We start from the raw sequence: 21014 nt of genomic DNA on the forward strand, positions 1-21014 counted from the left end.
TATCTTGGTTTTTGTAAGAAATACGTGTCTGGTTGTGAAAAAAATCCTATGTAGCACAGATGTCTGATGGCCTTAGATGATTTCATATTTCAAATATTAAATCATAATTTCTGTTGATCTAAGGTGGATCTTACACCTTTTTACTCCTTTAACTCAGTTATTCGTAGAGAATAGGAACTCAGGGGGAGTTTCTGATTACATATCTGAGTATAGTCATATTTTTATGCTGTGCGGTTTTGCTTTGGTTTTCAAGATTATTTTTGCTGTTGAATGTTCTTTGTTATGATTTCCTGACTATTTCTTTGACATGTATAATTTTTCTATTGTCATATTTGTCTTTTTTTCATTACTGTTGTTGGTCCTTAAAAGTTCTGAAAATATATTTCAATGTAAATTTATATTCATTTAAGAACTTGAGGGTTTTGCAAAAAACTATCTTCTGAAGGAAATAATCACTGTAGAGTTTACTTCTTCTCATAATGTATTCTTCAGTAGTATAATTTTTAAAAAGTATTATCAACAATGTATTATTTTATTTTTTAAAGTCTAAGTTACTTTAAATAAAATAGATGTCATTAACTTTCAGTTATTTGTTCCCCTCTGTTAATGTCACTGAAATGAAAGGAAAATCATACTGCATCTTCTCTTACCTGTTTTTGTGTTCAGACTATATTACTTCACTTCAAAATATAAAATGGCATTTTAAGTTTTACAAAGATATTTAATAGAATAAAGCACACCCTAATTTTATAGAGTCACCACAGCCACCCTCAGAACCTTCTTAAATTGTAGAATTAGTTGCAAAAGAATGCAGTTATTATTGCCCCCTTCTACCTTATAGAAAAAATATTTGTTTTTATTTTTTGAAAAAATGAGATAAAAATTTTGAAGTACATATAAGTATTATAATGAATATATCCCTGCTGTTATATAGGATTTGAAGTGACTGTGTAAGTTAGGTCATGTGTTAGTTTATTGTACAAACACATTAGGGTAGGAACCAAGAATTGGAAATCTATGAAGAAACAAGTTTGCTTCTTCTGCGACTTCCTGTATAGCTGCTTTATTCCTTCTGTATATAGACTCACCTTTGTGAACAAAACAAGGCTGTCCTATAGTTTCTCTTTTAAATCATTTCCTAATTCAAGAGCCCAACAAAGACTACATATTGTTTCTCAGAACTCATTCCAAATTCTCAGAAAAGAAAAATAATTCGGCAGGTAGGTACCCATGGTCCGTTTAGCCATAACCAAGAAAAAAGGTCATTAAGTACGAATGTCAGGGGAAACTCAAATAGAAGAGGAAATGTGGCTTAACTAAGCATGGATCTTAAACTTGAAAATGTTGTGTAGTGTGCTGGGAGGAAATACTTATGAACGACCAATCACACTGTGCTTTTGAGGATGTATTTGATGTCCAAATTTAAAGAAAATTAATGTGCTTATTTCCAACTTTTTCAAAGAATTTAAAAACCTGAGAGGTCTTTTATGTTTTATATATTTATAGTTTATTTGTAAAGTATACAGTGCTTATATTTTTAATGTTCGTAAGTGCTCAAAATATCATTTATTTCTATATATTTTAGGGTAATCTACAAATTATTGGCCTCTAAAAGTGAAAGTATTTGGGTTCAAGCTCTGAAGGTTCTGGGATACTTTCTGAAGCATTTAGGTCACAAGTAAGTTGATGTTTTTCACAATGAATTGTAGAAATATCTACTGAAACTGTATTTCTACTAGGTTTGTAACACATGAATTTGACTGGAATGATCTTATAATGGAAAATAATAACTTCTTGTGGTAAAAGTTGTAAAAATATTTTATGAAAGAATTTTTTTTTTTTTTTTTTTTTTACTGTACGCGGGCCTCTCACTGTTGTGGCCTTTCCCGTTGCGGAGCACAAGCTCCGGACGCGCAGTCTCAGCGGCCATGGCTCACGGGCCCAGCCGCTCTGCGGCATGTGAGATCTTCCCGGACCGGGGCACGAACCCGTGTCTCCTGCATTGGCAGGCGGACTCTCAACCACTGCGCCACCAGGGAAGCCCCAGAAAGAATGTTTTTTAATAGTAGATTATAGAACAAAATGACATTTAAGTAATATGGTTTATTCCTGTTGGCCTACTGGAAAGAAAATATTGTTCTTTTAAGGATATAATAAAATATTTCATCAAATAAAATAAAACATAGGGATATGATTTCAAAGAAAACTTGCTTGACACAGGGAAATTGAGGTCTTCCTGAGACCTACTCTTTTGCTCACATGCTAAGTCAGTATTTAATGTCTGTCTGTATTCTTTTCTAACGTTGAGGCTTATTGTGATTTGAAGATCCTATAATATCTCTTTTTTCACCCGAAGTCCAGAATTTAGATGCTTTTAAAAATCACCTGCTGATATAATGAATGTTTTCCATACTGTGTTGTCCTGTGCATGAATAGTCTTGTATAAATCCATTTTCTATACAAATGAGCCCAGGAAAGTAGTACTGCCGTTTAGTAATGATAGGTGGGGTTCCTCTCAGAACTTTAGAATTGCTAATTCTTTTTGTATTTTGATTTACTAAGAGTTTATCGGTAACACTGATGAAAACTGCACAACATTCAGGTAAAACACCTCTAACATGCTAAATAGTCTAGAAGAGTAGATATTATTTTCATTTTGGTACCAAATCAGTGGTTAAGTAAGAGAGAACAGAAATATTATACATATATATATATATATATATATATGTGTGTGTGTATATATATATATATAGAGAGAGAGAGAGAGAGAGAGAGAGGGAGAAGTTCAACAAAACCAGGATTGTAGAAAAGAGTAATGTGCATCTGAGGAACTATAAGTGTACTAGGTGATAGAATACTGCGAGTGAGAGCATATGCACCATTAACAAGAAGAGATAATGATCACTCATTTAACTTTGGTTAAGTAAAGGAAATCGACTGGGAATAATTAATAAAGGATTCTAACCCTATATGCAACTTCTTAAAAATTGTCAAGAAAACACATTTTAAAATATAGAAATGTGGAAAAGATAAACAAAACTAACCAGTACATGAAGAACAGTCACTGGAAAATACTGCTATGGAGTACACAATAAGTTTGATTAAAAACTTTACCATAAGTTAAAAAAGTAAGAAATAAATGAATTGCTTCTGAGAAAAGGCAGCTACTAAACAGAATTTCAAGAAGTTGAAAGAACTGGTAGAATATCACTGAAATGTTGAATCATGAGCTAAGAAAATTTTGGAAAAAATTGGTGGAAAAAACGATCACACAAAAATGGAATTGGAAGACACTCAAGGAAGAGAAACTCTTTGGATAACATAGTAAGATACACAGAAGATAAAAATGAAAACAAAGCAAATAATGTGTGTGGATGAATATATGAGTGTTCAGAAGGATTAAAGAGAAAATGATTGATACAGAAGGCACAGAAATTCCAAAAATGGCATAAATGGAGTTTCCAAATAAGAAAAGCAGACAATGTAACTAAACAAATATTTAAAGCTATAATTCATTGAGGTCCTAATATAGATTTTGCCATCAGTATTAAAAGGGCATACTTGTGTACCAGGAAAAAATTTCCTGAAATGGTCAGTATACTGTTGGATTTAAATATAAGTAAAAAAAAAGTTCTTTTTTCAGCAGTGCACAAATTAAAGGAAAAAAATTGTCTGGCCTTAGACTTCTCTATGACAACTTTCAATATAGAAAATGTAGATACTCAAGTGAAGGAAATAGAAGCCAAAGTATCCTTTAAATAAAAAGGGTGGCGCCAAACAATTTTTAACCATATAAGGAACTGTTTTTCAGAATAATTCTTGAGAAAATTGCTGGGGGATTAAGTTCAGCCAATTAGGATTGACTGGATAGACTACAGCCAAGTACTACTGGTGAACACTGAATTAATTTAACAGTAAAACTAAGACTAAGACAAGTGTTTGAATTAGAGTAACAGACTGGAATTCCCTTTTTGTTTGCCCTAATAAGGTAGAAATGCTACCATTATAATGAATTGAGAAAGGACTAGGGAAAGGAGGCAAGTAGACAAAGTTCAGAGAGTCAGAGGATATCCATGTAAGCTGACAAATTAGAAATGCAGGCCTACTGAATAAAATTGGATGGCTTAAGAGAGAGGAAAATTTGAGTAAATATGCTGATTTTTTCCTTGCTCAGAGTAGGGAAATACACTTCCTAAACACATAGAGTTACAAAGATAAGCAGTTAAAACTGTAATGCTGACAAAATATTAAAAAACTGTATGATTAAAACTGAGAACAATACATGTAATGGAAGTTTTAAAAAAAATCCATAAAATTTAGGAAGCATAACAAAATGTGACATATCTAACACCAAACATATCTGCTATAAAATAAATGTAAAAGTACTGAGAATAAAAGGATGAGTAAAACTATACTACATATATACACATGAAAAAAAAGCAGGAATCATGATCTTAATATTGGACAAATTAGAATTCAAGCCAAAAAGCAGTAAACAATATAAACAAAGATACTTTATAACATTAAAAGTTGAAACTTCCATGAAACAAATTACAGGAGAAATAATCACTAATAATTTAAAACATTAAAACAAATTTTAATTCACCCCAGTCTATGAAAAGGCAAAAGAGAGAGTAATCTAAATAATAAGGTAAATCTGATTAATATAGCTTGAAGTTGGTACCATATTGATAAAGAATATAACTTCAAGTGCTCATGGAACATGCATGAAAATTTGACACGGTGTAGTAGGCATCAAAGAAAAATTCCAAAACATAGAGACAAAACAGGCAAGATTTTCTTGTTAACATGCAGTAAAATTAGAAAATAGGAACAAAATCAGAAACCAAAGTTTCTTCTACCTAGACATTTAAAATTTATTAAACGATTTTTGTATCAAAGAGAAATGGACACTAAAATTGCAGAATTTTTAGAAAACAACTTCAGAAACCTGTGGGAGACAGCTAAAGAAGTGCTTAGAGGATTATCATAGCTGTAGACCAATAGAAAAGAAATAGAGAAAAAAAGAATTAAAATGTAAAAGTTAAAGAATAACAATAAATGGAAATAATAAATAGGAAAGTAGGAATTAATGATTTAGAAGACAATCATTTAAAAATCTGATTGTTAAAAATCATGATAGAAATGGATACATCACCATTAAGCAACTCAAGAAAGGGCAAAAATATGAATGTACAAAATAAATGATAATTTTCATAATTAATATAGAAACAGTAAATCAAAAGGATTTTACATGATAACTTTCATAGCTTTCCCTAGAAATTGATAAGACAACCCAGTAGAAAAATAGGCAAGGATATAAATGAACAGCTTGTAGAGGGAAATTACACGTGGCACATAAACATATGAAAAGAGCTGATTTCTACTTGTAATAAGGGAAATATAATCTAAAACTAAAGTAAGACATCATTTTTCACAGATTAGATGGATACAAGTATCAAAATTCAGCATCCACCTCTGTTAGCAAGGTTGTGGAAACAGCAAGCATCTCACACATTGCTAACTGGAGCGTAAATTAGTATAACCCCACGTGTAGTGCAATTTATTAATTTTGATCAATGTCTGTCAAAATTACGAATACATATACTTTTTAACCCAGTAGTTCATCACTTGCACATATGTGAAATGATGGCTGTTCAGAGTTATTCATTGTTGTTTTGTTTATAATAGTAAATGTTACAAGAAATCTTAAATTTCTATTAATAGAGGATTTGTTAATAAATAAGTTATAGTTCATTTATTAAATAGAGTACTATGCAGTTATAAACAAAACCAATGAGATAACTATATATACAGATATCACAACTATATTGTTAAAAGATTATAAAAATAGTATAGATGGGTATGTATTAGACACTATTTTGTATAAAGAAGAGAATATGAGAATATAATACTTATATTTGCAGTGAGAAAGTCTAGTAGAATTCATAAGAAATAAGAAATCAAGAACAGTGGCTTCTAATGGGGAGTTGGTAGAAACGAAGGTGGATGTAGATCATGTAAATATTTTAATCATGTGAATGTTACATATTGAAACAGTTTTTCAACAAAAATTTGTTTGAAAAACTATAAATATAAAAAGCACCTTTAAAATCTTGGAAGAGGGGCTTCCCTGGTGGCGCAGCGGTTGAGAATCCGCCTGCTAATGCAGGGGGCACGGGTTCGAGCCCTGGTCCGGGAAGATCCCATATGCCACAGAGCAACTAAGCCCGTGCGCCACAACTACTGAGCCTGCGCGTCTGGAGCCTGTGCTCCGCAACAAGGGAGGCCACAATAGTGAGAGGCCCGTGCACCGTGATGAAGAGAAAAAAAAAAAAAAAAATCTTGGAAGAATTTTCAGTATTTATATTATTAATGGAGTTGGATTAAGTAAAATCAATGACCGATTAGTTAAAATGAGGAGTTATTTATTGGAGCAATGATGGAGCAAAAGGACTAAGGCTAACACTGAAATTTAGTGTTAGTTTCACTACTTACCTACACAATTCAAATGATTCCTATCAATGTGACTATGAAGTTAAATTTAGTAGTCAAAAAATAACACTTAAAGCATGTACAGCTTGATGGTTAATAGAGATAACTGGTTGATAAAATACAAGTAGTTCATCGGCTTAAGTTGGGCTGCCTAGGTTTGGATCCTAGCTTAGCCACATGTTTTCTGAGTGGTTTAGAAACATCTCTGAGTCTCAGTTTTTAACCCTGTAAATGAGTGAAATCATACTGCTTCCCTTATTGAGTTTTAAGGATAAACGATGTAATAGATGTAAAGAGGTCACAGTATATTGCTATATGTTAATTTAAATAGTTAACAAAAATGTAAGAGGTACAATTTAATGTGCAGTTTTGATAAAGGTAGAATATTTCTTCATTATAAGGTATCATAAATAGCTGACACCAAATATAAAAATGAAGCACTAGCAGTATTCAAATAGCAATCAGATGTTTCTACTATAACCTAATCATTACTAGTAATTATTATTCAAGATTTGAAACAAATAAAACACACAGTCAGTAGCAGGAAATAGGTGTCATTGTTTATAGGTAGATTATATATCTAAAAACCTAAGAGAAGGCCACCGCCACGACGTCGCGCCAGGATGGCTGCGAGGAGCCCACTGCTCATGGCTCACTGGCCCCGGGAGGGGATCTGGGGGGACATTCCTAGCAGCTGCTCAAACTGTTCGTTTTGGGGATCCTCCCTGTTTCTCCCTGCGGCACTGGCTGCCAACATACGCTTTTCCTTGCTGGAACGGAAACGTTCATCTGGACGAGCTGATGAGCTCCAAGACTGACTAAAGGCAACATCTGGATGCAGTCGCCAGGAGTTCTGGTTACTTTGACCACATCTAGCAGAGATGCAGAAAGCCTTACCAAAAGCCCAGTGCATTCATTGTGAAGCTGCCCAACACTTTTAGCATACCTGGGGTCAGTTAGGAGGGCAAAATGTCCATGTGAGCAGGATGAGCTCACCCTGTGCCTTTCAATGATCTCAAACATTTGCCATCTACCCCAGGACATGCAAAGTACCACCTACATGTGAATTGGATTTCTTGGATGTGGCGGGAGAAGGGGAGGAGAAGAACATGTTTCTACCATCTTTATGTAGTAAATAAGTAATAAGAAAAGACTACAGTCCATCTACTAGGGTGAAGTACAACTCCACTTACTCTGTGACTAAGCAAGTTATATAATAGCGGCCTCACTCTCCTCGTGGGTAAAACAAAAATAATAATAGTACCTGCCTCATGAAGCTGTTGAACACTGATAAGATGACAAATGTAAAATGGCCACACCAAGTAACTTCTCAAAGAATGTAGGCTAAAAGAATTAAGTTATTTTACCATATTCTCTCTGTGTCTTCCACTTCTATGCAGAAACGCCTCCTCCATTAAAAAACTTCAAACTTGATCTACGGTTCACCCTCACAACTAACCACATCTCCACTTCTTTATTTTATTTTATTTTGATGTGGACCATTTTTAAAGTCTTTATTGAATTTGTTACAATATTGCTTCTGTTTCATGTTTTGGTTTTTTTGGCTGCAAGGCATGTGGGATCTTATCTCCCTGACCAGGGGTTGAACCCGCACCCTGCTGCATTGGAAGGCGAAGTCTTAACCACTGGACCACTGGGGTCCACTTTTTTAAATGTCCAGTTCCTTGAAAGAGGAGTCTGCACGTGTGGTCCTGCCCTAGCTCCCATTCACGCTCACCACCTACTCCCTCCCACACAATAAGTGATGAAGATCATTCATCAACAGCCCTTGCCACCTGACTTGGAGTGTTTCCCAGGCTCCCCCACTGACATGCTGGACACAGGACTGGAGTGGGTCACTAGAATGTGGACAAACACTATATTTGCCACTTGTGAGCAGAGACTTTGAATGTGCTCACTTCCTTTACTTTGGCCTCTTTCATTCTTGTCTTCTTCCATGAGAACAGCATGGAAAAGAAAGGCTGCTGCTTTAGCCTGAGTCCTGGAATGAGAGGATGCCTTGAGCCCAGGAAAGCCCTCCAGAATTGCAGCCAAATCACAGGCTTCATTTCATTTCAGAAGACAATAAATGTTTTATTCTGTTGGGAAAAAAAACAAAATCTAAGAGAATCATCTTTAAAACTGTTGAAACATGAGATATCACCCAAAGTCAGCATCTCATTTGTGCATGGAGAAGTCGTTTGATAGTGAATCTGAATTGGGTTCATGGATGAAGCTAATCTGAAGTCTGGGTGGGGTAGTCTCTTCTAACACTGAGTTTATAATTTCTGTAAGTACCTAGGATACAGGTTGGGAGATAATCCATACACTTTAATTGTCAGCTGAACTGGAGATAGGCTTGACATGTATCACAAATATTGAGAAGTCTGTTCTAAATAATATATGCAGCTATTCCCACCTCCTGAAGATGGAACTTAAATCCCCTCTCCTTGAGTGAGGGATGGACTTACTGGCTGACTTCCAAAGAATAGCAAAACCTGACTCTTTTTCACTATTGAATAAGGTTAACATCACCAGTCATATGTCATGTTGATCTCATGTATTCCCTGATGTAATATGATGAGAAGGGCACTTCGTCTCTGTGATACTCTTCCAAAACATAAATAACCTCAGTCTAATCGTGAGAAAGCATCATACACCCCCAGATTGAGAGACAGTCTACAAAATACTTAACCAATACTCTTCAAAACTGTTAAAAGGCATGAAAAACAAGGGATGGGAAACTGCTACAAACCAGAGAAGTCTAAATGTAAAGTGGTATTCTGGATTGGATCCTGAACAGAAAAAAAGGTCATGGTGAAATCTAAATAAAGTCTGTAGCTTAATTAATAATATTGTACTTATGTTGATTCTTAGTTTTGACATATGTACCATGATTAGGGAAGATGTTAACATATGGGGAAGCTGGGTGAATTATATATGGGAACTCTCTGTACTATCTTTTCAACTTTTCTGTAAATCTTAAAATTTTCCAAAATAAAAAGACATATAAAGTTGAGAAACCCTACCTTTGATACATGCTTGAATAGAAAGCCAAACTGTTCCTTCATGGAGGTGGCTTAATTACAGTTATTCGCAGGACAGAATTCTAACAAATGGTTCAAACAGATGATCAGAATGCCCAATGCTATACCATACTAAAGCTATAATAATTTTAGCTTCTAAAAATTTTAAAGCACATACTATTTAATGTTTACTGTGGAAATAAAAATTTCTCAACCAAGTATGTTTGTTTAATGCCTTAACTTCGAACAACGTAACTTCTGGATGAATTCTCCAAGATAATCACACTCTAAAAGGCACTGTTGGGCTTCCCTGGTGGCACAGTGCTTAAGTGCCTGCCAGTGCAGGGGACACAGGTTCGAGCCCTGGTCTGGGAAGATCCCATATGCGGTGGAGCAACTAAGCCGGTGTGCCACAACTAATGAGCCTGCACTCTAGAATCCATGAGCCACAACTACTGAGCCCACGTGCCACAACTACTGAAGCCTGCACACCTAGAGCCCGTGCTTCGCAACAAGAGAAGCGACCACAATGAGAAGCCCGCCCACAGTGATGAAGAGTAGCCCCTGCTCGCTGCAACTAGAGAAAACCTGCGTGCACCAACAAAGACTCAATGCAGCCAAAAATAATTAAATAAATAAATAAATTTAAAAAGCACTGTTGGTAGTTACATGAATAAACATGCTATTAGTTGTTTGTTACAGGCCTGTTACATGTTGACAGTTGTTTAACCTAATAGTGTCTTTCGTTTTTGGACTAGCTGAAGTTAGTCCAGTTTATCTGGCAGAGCCAGTTGTTTGTTAGTTAAAAGTAGTGGTGTGGATTCTGGGGATATAGCAGTTCAAAAAGAAAGCTTCCTCCTCATCTACTCTCAACGCCAAGCTATTTGGCTCTCTTCTGCCAAAATGTTGGCTCTTGTGTGTACAAATGAGTCTTGATGTTCTGTTGGGGTACCAGTAGAGAAAAATGGCAACTCGTGAGGGATTTTTTCTCTCCCGTGGGAATGACAAACAGGTGAAGAATTATGTTAGCAGCCTAAGGTAAAGACTAAAAAGCAGCAAATTTTAAGAGATGTTTTGATCTCAGATATCTCTGCCTCCCATTCTGTCTCCTCTCCTCTGTCTCTGTCTTCCAAGGAATATTAACATTGGCTTCTATTTAAGTTACCACCAGAATGCCAAGAGGTACCTGAATTGATGGGATGAATTTTCCCTGTCCTGAAGTTGTGGGAGCGTAAGGATATTGGAGTGCTAGGATGTAGGCTTCAGGACTTACAGCATGCTAAGTTTTGTACTACAGATCAGTGTGCTTAGAGGGATCTTTGCCTTACAACACCTGCAGGGATCTCATCATTTAAAATTCATAGTAGGGAGATTTAAGTGCAACAGTGTGAAAATGGAAGATAACAACTCAGAGTAAGGGGCATAGCAACCAGCGACAGGAGATAAGAATCATCAAATTACGTACTCAATGAAATAGAACTAGTGTGGAAGCTATCATGGAACCTTTGAATTTTACCTTTAAAAAGTGCATCTGAGATTCAAGTAGAGCACCAAAGGTGACATTCTGCCTCTTTATATCATTATTTTTCCCTATTCACCCAAATTAGTGAACTGGAAGATCTCAAAGCATGGACCAAAAACATAAAATGAGAAACTATATAAAGGCATAGGAGACTTAACATGTGACTAATAAGAATAATTGGAGAAGAAAAACAATGGGTAAAACAAGATATCCTGAAACACTTTATACTACTAAGAACTTAGAAATGTTGGGTAAAATATAGCAAAATTCCGTTCAGATGTATAGCTGTGTACACAAAAGTAAGGGAGATTCTCATATGTCAAAAATGAAGATCAAACATAATAGAAGTTATAATTCTTAAGAAACAAGATCATATTGAAACTAACCATTCAGCTTTTAAACAGATAATCAGAAGTAACTTCTGGACATGAAAAGGCACTAACTAAAATTAACAGCTCCATGGGCATGTTAAACAGTTTATACAGAAATTAAGAAAGAATTGGTGAACTAGAAGAAATGAAGAAACTATGTAAAAGCATCACCAAGAGACAAAGATGATAAATAGGAAAGAAGGTTAAGGATATAGAGAAAGAATGAAAGATTTCATAGAATAAAATATCAATACCTAGGAATAAATTTAACCAAGGGGGTTGAAAGATCTTTATACTGAAAACTGTAAGACATTGGTGAAAAAAAATGAAGAAGACACAAACAAATGAAAAGATATACCATGCTCATGGATAGGAAGAAACAATATTGTTAAAATGTCCATACTATCCAAAGTGATCTACATATTTAATGCAATTGCTATCAAAATGCCAATGGCATTTTTCACAGAAATAGAACAAATAATTCTAAAATTTGTATGGAACCACAAAAGACCCTGAATAGCCAAAGCAATCTTGAGAAAGAACAAAGCTGGAGACGTCACACTTCCTGATTTTAGATTATGATCCAAATTTACAGTATTCAAAACAGTGTGGTCTTAGCATACAAACGGACATATAAATCAATGGAATAAAATAGCCCAGAAGTACACCCACACATATATGGCCAGTACTTTATGACAAAGGAGCCAAGATATACAGTGAGGAAGAATAATCTCTTCAATAAATGATGTTGGGAAAACTGGACAGCCACATGCAAAAGAAGGAAACTGGAACTCTAGCTTACATATTAGATGAAAATTAACTCAAAATGGATTAAAGACTTGAACATAGCACCTGAAAACAGGGGGTAAGCTCCTTGACATCATTCTTGGCAATGATATTTTGGATTTGACAACAAAAGCAAAAATAAACAAGTGATTATATCAATCTAAAAAGTTTCTGCACAGCAAAGGAAAGTCAACAGTATGAAAAAGCAACCTACTGAATGGGAGAAAATATTTGCAAATCATTTCTCTGATAAGCTATTAATATATAAAATATATAAAGACTTCATACAACTTAGTAGCAAACAAGCAATCCAATTAAAAAATGGGCAGAGGATCTGAATAGACATTTTTCCAAGGAAGACATACAACAGGTACAGGAAAACATGCTCAGCATAACTAATGCAAGTCTAAGCTACAATGAGATATCACCTCATACCTGTTAGATTGGCTGTTATCAAAAAGAAAAGAGATAACAGTGGGGATATAAAGAAAAGGGAATCCATGTTCATTGTTGGTATGAATATAAATTGGTGCACCCACTATGGAAAACACTATGGAGAGTCCTCAAAAAATTAAAAATAGAACTACCATATAATCCAACATTGTCACTTCTGGGACTATATCCAAAGGAATTGAAATCACTATCTCAAAGAGATTTCTGTACCCCCATGTTCATTACAGCATTATTTACAAATAGCCAGGACATGGAAACAACCTGATTGTTCATTGACAGATGAATGGATAAAGAAAATGTAGATACTTAGATTGTAGTTTTCTCTGTTTCTATATATAAAATGGAATAATATCCAGTCATAACAAAGAAGGCAATCCTGTCATATGCCACAACTTAGATGGACCTTGAGGGCTCTATACTAAATGAAATAAATCAGACAAAGACAAATACTATATCATCTCACTTATGTGCGGAATCTGTAGAAACCAAACTCATAGAAACAGAGAAAAGATGGGGGTTTCCCATAATCTGCAGGGTAGAGACTGGGAGAAATGAGTGGATGTGGTCAAATGATACAAGCTTCCAGTTGTAAGATAAATGAGGTCTGGAGCTGAAGTGTACAGCATGGTGACTATAGTTAACAATACTATATTATATAGTATTTAAGAGTTGCTAAGAGAATAGATTTTAAACGTTTTCATCACAAGAAAAAAAATTTTGCAACTGTGTAAGGTGATGGCGTTAACTAAACTTGTGGTAATTATTTGCAGTATATACATGTATCAAAGCATTATGTTGTACATCTTAAACTAATGCTATGTTGTTATATATCAATTACATCTCAATAAAACTGGGGAGGAGTGCAGCTGATAGGTAGTTGTAACAAATGTACCTCTCTGTTGGAGGGTGTTGATAGTGGGGAGAGGCCATACATACGTGGCATACATGGGGCCACCCAGGGGAATATGGGTAATCTTTGTACTTTCTGCTCGATTTTGCTGTGCACCTAAAACTACTCTAAAAAATAAAATCTGTTTAAAAGCATGTGTTGGGGGAGAAGCTGATAGGGAAATAAGAAACTAAAACAAAGTTTACTTGTTACTGGGGCAGGGGGCAGTGTGAATGAGGAGGAAAGGGTATGAGTTGGGTTTGAAACCTCTCTGTATCTTTTTATGTCATCATTAATTTTTACCCAGGTAAAAGTATTACATATTTTAAAAACTGAATAATAAAAGCTGGCAGGGCTTCCCTGGTGGCGCAGTGGTTGACAGTCCACCTGCCGATGCAGGGGACACGGGTTCGTGACCCGGTCTGGGAGGACCCCACATGCCGCGGAGCGGCTGGGCCCATGAGCCATGGCCGCTGAGCCTGCGCGTCCAGAGCCTGTGCTCCGCTACGGGAGAGGCCACAACAGTGAGAGACCTGCGTACCGCAAAAAAAAAAAAAAAAAAGTTGGCAGACCAATATTTAAATAGACCAAACTAAACTTTAAGGGAAAAAATTTAATGAAGCTAAAGAGGGGCATCATGTAATGAAAAAGGTATAATTCAACCAGGAAGGTAAAACAATGTCATATTTATATATGCTCAACAGCGTAGATGAGGTATCGAAAGCAAAACTGAGATTTGAAAGATAAATTAAAACAGTTTAGAGGTTTTAACGTATTGTTTTTAAAAGAGCCATCACAAACAAAATATATATATATGTATATATATATATATATATTTGTTGTTGTTGTTGTTGTTGTTGTTGTTGTGGTACGTGGGCCTCCCACTGCTGTGGCCTCTCCTGTTGCGGAGCACAGGCTCCGGACGCGCAGGCTCAGCGGCCATGGCTCACGGGCCCAGCCGCTCTGCGGCATGTGGGATCTTCCCGGACCGGGGCACGAACCCGCGTCCCCTGCATCGGCAGGCGGACTCTCAACCACTGTGCCACCAGGGAAGCCCCAAAGTATAAATCTGAACCAAAAAAATCCATTGGCTTGATTAGCATATACGTTCTTCTCAAGAACAGACAAAACTATTCAAATGAGGCCATAAAAATTGACTCCATAAATTTAAATAAATTATTATCATATAGATGATTTCTCACCCACAGTGTGATTAAACAAGAAACCAGTGATAAAAATCAAACTAAGAAAATGGGGATATACATATTTTAAATAACCATAACATGACATCATTGTGCAGATAATAAAATACTTAGAATCAAAAGATATTAAAATGTTTGCATATTTATACTTTTGAGAGTTGGCCTAAGTGGTATTGGAGGCAACTTACAGCTCTAAATATTACAGTAAATGAAGTAATATGTTTTGTCTTTTTTCCCCTAGATTCTAAATGTTATGCTGAATGTAAGAGTACTTTAACATTAGGATATCTTTTAATATGGTCTACTTATTAACAGAATAGCTATATAATCATAATAATGGGTACAAAAAACTTTTTGTAAAAGTAATTACGCATTCATCATAAAAATTCTTAGGAAGGCACGAATATAAAATGATTTATTTTACCTGATAACATATATCTACCCAAAACTTAACACAGACCTATTTAGTGGTCAAACGTTAGAAATAATTCTTTGCATAACTAACAATTAATCAAAACCTGTTTTCACCACTCCTGTTCAACATCATGTTGAATAATATAATGACATTTATAGGATACTGTACCTAAAGACAGCAGAATTGTTTTCAAGCTTCATTTGCAACATTCTCCAGAATATAATATAGGTTGGGCTGTAGTACATAAAACAAGTTTCAGTAAATCTAAAAGAATTGAGGTCAAACAAACTGTGTTCTTTGACTACAACAAAATTAAATTAGGAATCAACAAAAAAGAGATTTGAGAAATTTCTAGATGGAGTAAATAGCACACTTCTAAATAACTCCTGGCTCTAAAAAGAAATCACAAAGAAAGATAGAAAATAATTTGATTTGAATAAAAGCAAAACCACAACACATAACAATTTATTGAATCCTAATGCATTGCTGATGGGAATGTAAGATTCTCCAGCCGCGTTCCAAGAGGGTTTTCTAATTTCTTAAAAAATGTAGCACTTATTATACAACCAGATATTTCTATATTTAGGTGTCTGCTCAGGAAAGATGACATCATATGTTCACATCTAGACTTGTGCATGAATGTTCTTGGTACCGTTATTCATAATAGGCAAAAACTGGAGACTATCGCAAATTCCACCAACTGGTGAATAAATAAATGACATATCATATGCCCATACGACGGAATACTATTGCACAATTGAAAGGAAATGAATTACTGATGCATACTATGACATGAATGAGTTCCTAAAAACATTATGCTAAATGAAAAAAGCCAGATGCAAAAGACTATATATTGTATGATTCCATTTATATGAAATATCCAGAATGCAGGTTGGTGGTCACATGGGGCTAGTGATGGAAGTGGGGATTGCCTGCAGGTGGGCACAAGGGAACTTTTTAGGGTGATGAAGATGTTCTAAAACTGGATAGTAGTGATGATTGCATGACTCTATAAGGTCTTTAAGAAAGCACTGGCTTGTACACTTATAAAATTTGTAGATTTTATGGTGTGTATATTATACCTCAATAAAGCTAATAAAAACTTGCAAAGCAAAATTTAAAGCTCTTAGCAAATGTAGAATAATAGTGTTATTGCCTTGGATTAAGGAAGGGTTTGTAAACTACTAAGTAAACATACATAAATCATCTAGGAAAAAGTTGGTAAATGTGATCATTAAAATATAACATGTTTTAAAACCATAAAAAGTGAAAAGACGAGCCACAAAGTGAAAGATGATATTTGCAGTTTATTTGTAATACAGTGGGTTTGTATCCTGACCCTATGAAAAATCATGCAAACGAATAAGAAAAAGAAAAACCATTAGGAGAATGAAGAATATAAACAGTTCACTGAAGAGCAAACTTGATTTGGCTAATAAGCACATGGAAAGATACTCGACTTTGGTAGCAATCAAAAGTACAAAATTTAAAAGTTACCTTTAATACCCACTAGGGTGATAAGGTTTAAAATTTTTGACAGTATCAGGTGTTGGCAAAGATATGCATAAGAGACTTTCAGATCACTGGTGGAGTTGTATAATTGTTACAATCACATTGGGGAACAATTTGACAATTTTCAAAAAGATGAAGCTACTCTATGACTAATTATTAATTGTCTCTGTGACATGGAGACATTCATGTATGTGCACAAATGTTCAGTGTAACATCATTGGTAATAATGAAAAGTTGGAAACAACATAAAAGAATATCAGTAGGATATCAGTAGGATAACAGAAATGAATTTAGGTATATTCATACAATTAGATATATTCAGCTTTGAAAATTAACAAAAGTTAACTTTCATAAACCTAACATGAAGCAATAAAGCAAGTTGTAGAAGGATGTATAGTAGTGATATCATTTATCTAAACTTCAAAAATATGAAAAAATAAAATAATAAATAGCTTAGGAATAGGTACATATCTAATAAAAGTATAAAGACATGCATGGCTATATAAAAGCAAATTCATGATATCATTTACCCCAAAACATAGTGATGAAAAGGATGGGTTCATGGACAGGTACCTAGAAGTGCTTATTTTTAATACTTTATTTCTTAAGTTGTAGTAATGGTGGCTACGTGAGTATTTATTATATGATTTCCTTTCTTTTTAAAAAATCAGATGTTAAAAAATAAATGGGTAAGGAAAGGGATAACAGAAAAAGAATTCAGAACTTCGTTGGCATTATAGAAATCAGATGTGATCTGAAAGCACAAAATAGAATCAGTTGAACTTGAAGTTCAAAACAAAAGTTCAAAACAAAACATTAGAAGACATTATACATTGATGAAAGGCACAGTTTAGGTAGATGATGTTATGGTCATAAGCCTCAAAGCATCAAATGTTGCATTCAAATATGTAAGGAAAACCTTTAGAGATGCTATAAGTAATTGATAATAAACAATAGTCTAGACAGTATTTCTCCTTCAGAATGGGGCCAATTGAATAGATAACATATAAAGATATAGAGAAATTGAGTATATATTCATGAAACTTGACTCAGTAGATATATGTTCAGTCTTATATGCTTTGAAAATATACTTTATGGCTATAGGATATTTACTAAAATAAAAAATCATGTCCTTGACCATAAAGTAAACAATGTGGACACAGTAGAGATTTTACTGGCACCATTTTCTGACCGTAAGGTAATAAAATTAGAAATTAAAAAAAAATTGAGCAAAAAAAAAAAATTCAACTATTTAGAAATTAAGAAACGTTCCCAAAAACCTGCTAGTGAAGAGAAGATAATAAAATGAAAATAAGTTCCTTAAAATTATCTATTCATCATAGCAAAAACATACTCAGAAGTAAATACGTCCAATATTGAAGAATAAAGATAATGATAGGAATGTAAACTCATATTGCAGCATTGATTAAAGGACAGCAGAGTAAGCTAGGAAGTACAAATTAATAAAGATGAAGACTAGCATCAAGAAAGAAAATAAAACAAAAACTGTTGAAGGGATCACTGACTACAAGAGTGATTTTATTGAAGGAATCAATAAAATGGATAAAACTTTTTCATATCTTGTAATATAAAATGGAAAAATTTGGGAATGAAGAGGGGCCTTCAGAAGTATAGGCCAGATTATAGTAATTATAAGAAAATATGTTATGACAACATACAAGATGTTCACTTCTAGTCCTTGGTAATAACATCATTTTGCTACAAATAGTTTTAAATACTTATTTTTTGGGTTCTCTATACATATACATACTACTTCTTGCATCAAATAAAAGATGGGAAGAGTAAGATCACTAACAAACAAGGTAAAAGTACAGGTGCACAGAACATAATCCTGTTTTGCTTCACTAGTAATCACTATCTGATATTTCAACAGAACCATGCTATGGTCCTTTAGTTCATAGTTGTGTTTTGATACAATTTCTCATAAACACCGACAGATGCACGTATTATTGAGTTCCCATAGCTTATCCATTCTTAACCTCAAAGTAAAAGGCTGAAGAAATTTAGGTTAAAACCTCAAAAACTTTTACAGTTCTCCTGATAGATTAAAGGAGTTTGAAAAGTATAATAGTGTCTATTGTTAGAATAACTAATGATTCTTAACTATAGAATAATATATAGAATAGTAGCCTAAAATGATCTTACTTTCAGCTTATTAGAAAGGAAATTGAAAATGTAAATAATATTTTAATGTGTTTCCTGAAAATCATGAAAAAATTTAATAGCTGCAGTAAGGAAGAGCTATACCACGTAGCTTAATTGAAAGACTCAATTAGATTTGTAATGAACTGAACTTATAAACCTAATGCAGTTTTGATAAAAATTCCAAGTTTTCTTTAAAAAATTTCAAAAATTGTTGTAAAGCTAACTCAGGTGAACAAACAAGTAAAAAGTCAGTGAAAGATTAAAAAATAAGTATAATGAGTGTGTATTGTGATAAGACTAGTAGACCTTATACTAAGGAATGAGCAAAAAAAGAGGTGAATAGAAACCCCAGGTACACATGCTAATGTATGTATGTTTAGATATGAGGAACATTATTAAAATGTGAATTATTCAATAATTAGCAGCAAAAAACTGTTTAATTTATGAATTGGAGTCTTACCCCAAACCATGCTTCTTCTCTCATCTTTTCTCCCCAAGCCCTAATTTTTGCATTTGACTGTTTTATTATTATTATAATACATAGGATTGGTGAAACTGCTGGTAATTTGTACCTTGATGTTGGAGTATGAATGTACATATTTTTGGAGGTCACAAACTTCAAAGTCTCATAAAATAAAATTAAACTTAAATGTTTTAACCTTATAATTTTCATTACAAGAATTTATCCTAAGGAAATGATCATGCCGAAGGATTTATGTAAAAGGACAAAGTTTTGTTTATGGTAGAAAAAAATTTGAACATAACGTAAACGGCCAACAGTAGTGAATGGATAAATTTTGCTACATTCTAGTTATAAACTATATTTAATAGCTGAAATTTTAAGACACAATATGTTGTTTTACAGGTGACAAGCTACAAATTATCTTATGTAGAATTATTTCCATTGTATTGATATCATCTATATCTGTCTATCATATACTTATGTGCAACGTAATTAGTCTGAAAGAACATCAACTGATATTTATAATGATTATCTCTGGGTTATAGAATTATGGGTTTTCTTTTTTTTACTGTGTCCTGTTCCAACATATTCTCTGAATTTGTTACAAGAAGTATTTTTTGGTCATCCCCCCCCAAAATACTTGTTTTGTGAAGAAGGAAATTGGGGTGTGTTTTTAATGGAATGGTTAGTAAGCTAATAAATGTGTAATTTGTATGAGATTAAAAGGTTACGCTTTTAAAAAAATAGATTGCACTCAATCCAAGTGGGCAGAAATCCTATAAAACTGAAAAGGTAAAGCAGCTAGGCACTAAAGTCTGAAGTCTATTTAGGTCTTAAAGTTAAACAGGTTCAAGTTGTTAGTTTCTCAAATACATACCCTCGTGAAGCCTTTCTGAACTGAATGCGTAGAGCTGGGTCTTTCATTAGAGGTCCTCTGGGAAACAAAATCATGTGATGTACAGGGCCAGCATGCCCATTTTATGCCTGAAATGATGGATGCCACTTTTGGCTATCTCTTGATTGCTGTGAGACAGCATTTATTGGTGAGCATTGTTTCAAAGAAAACTGCAAGAGGAAGCTGACTCATCTTTTTCCTGGTATGTGCAGTATTCTTCAAGTCCCCCTAAGAGGTAGAATTAAGCTGCTCTGTAAACATTTACTTTGGAGGAGGTAGTCAAGAGAGCATGAATTTCTTTAGTAGTTGAAATTATGGTGTCCCAGTTAAGAAATTACTCTAAATTCCAGATAGCCTAATTTAAATGACTTTTACCAGCTCTGTGTATCAAAGAGATGTATCAAGAGATATACATTGGCATTTGTTTTTCTTGATTGGGAGCAAATGAAAGTGTCAGGCTTCCTTTCCTTAGGTGTGGCTTGAGTTGGAAGAGACTAAAGCCTTCCCCTTCATAATCCCAAAATATCCATCTGTCCTGTTATTTTTTGTTTTTTAATGACCATTTGACTTTTCCCAGTCTTAAGTGTTTTACAAACACAGCCATTAGACACTTGCCCCAGCTTCCTTTTGGATTTAGGTAATTGCTGTTTCCTTCTCTGGGCTGAGGAGGATTGGGTGAGGGGAAATAGCTGTCCTGCCTCTTTTGTTGTGCAGTGTGAAGCTTGAAGGCTGATGTTAGAAGAGAGGATTTCCAGGTGAGTGGTGCCCAGATAAATGGTTCATTATTTGATTTGTGCATTAATTAAGGTAGCAATAACT

At 34.3% G+C, this 21014-nt stretch overlaps 1 protein-coding gene across 7 annotated transcripts in view; it reads left to right on the forward strand.

The window, feature by feature from the left end:
• Positions 1-21014, forward strand: part of NBEA (neurobeachin) — a 630595-nt gene that overhangs the window by 162169 nt on the left and 447412 nt on the right. For all 7 annotated transcript variants that reach the window (XM_079902587.1, XM_079902590.1, XM_079902583.1 and 4 more), the window contains one exon: positions 1586-1678. In XM_079902587.1, coding sequence (XP_079758713.1) covers positions 1586-1678 — 93 coding nt within the window. The remainder of the gene's footprint in view (positions 1-1585; positions 1679-21014) is intronic.

Source organism: Stenella coeruleoalba (assembly GCF_951394435.1).
Source record: "Stenella coeruleoalba genome assembly, chromosome: 18".
In the NCBI taxonomy this organism is placed as follows: Eukaryota; Metazoa; Chordata; class Mammalia; order Artiodactyla; family Delphinidae; genus Stenella; species Stenella coeruleoalba.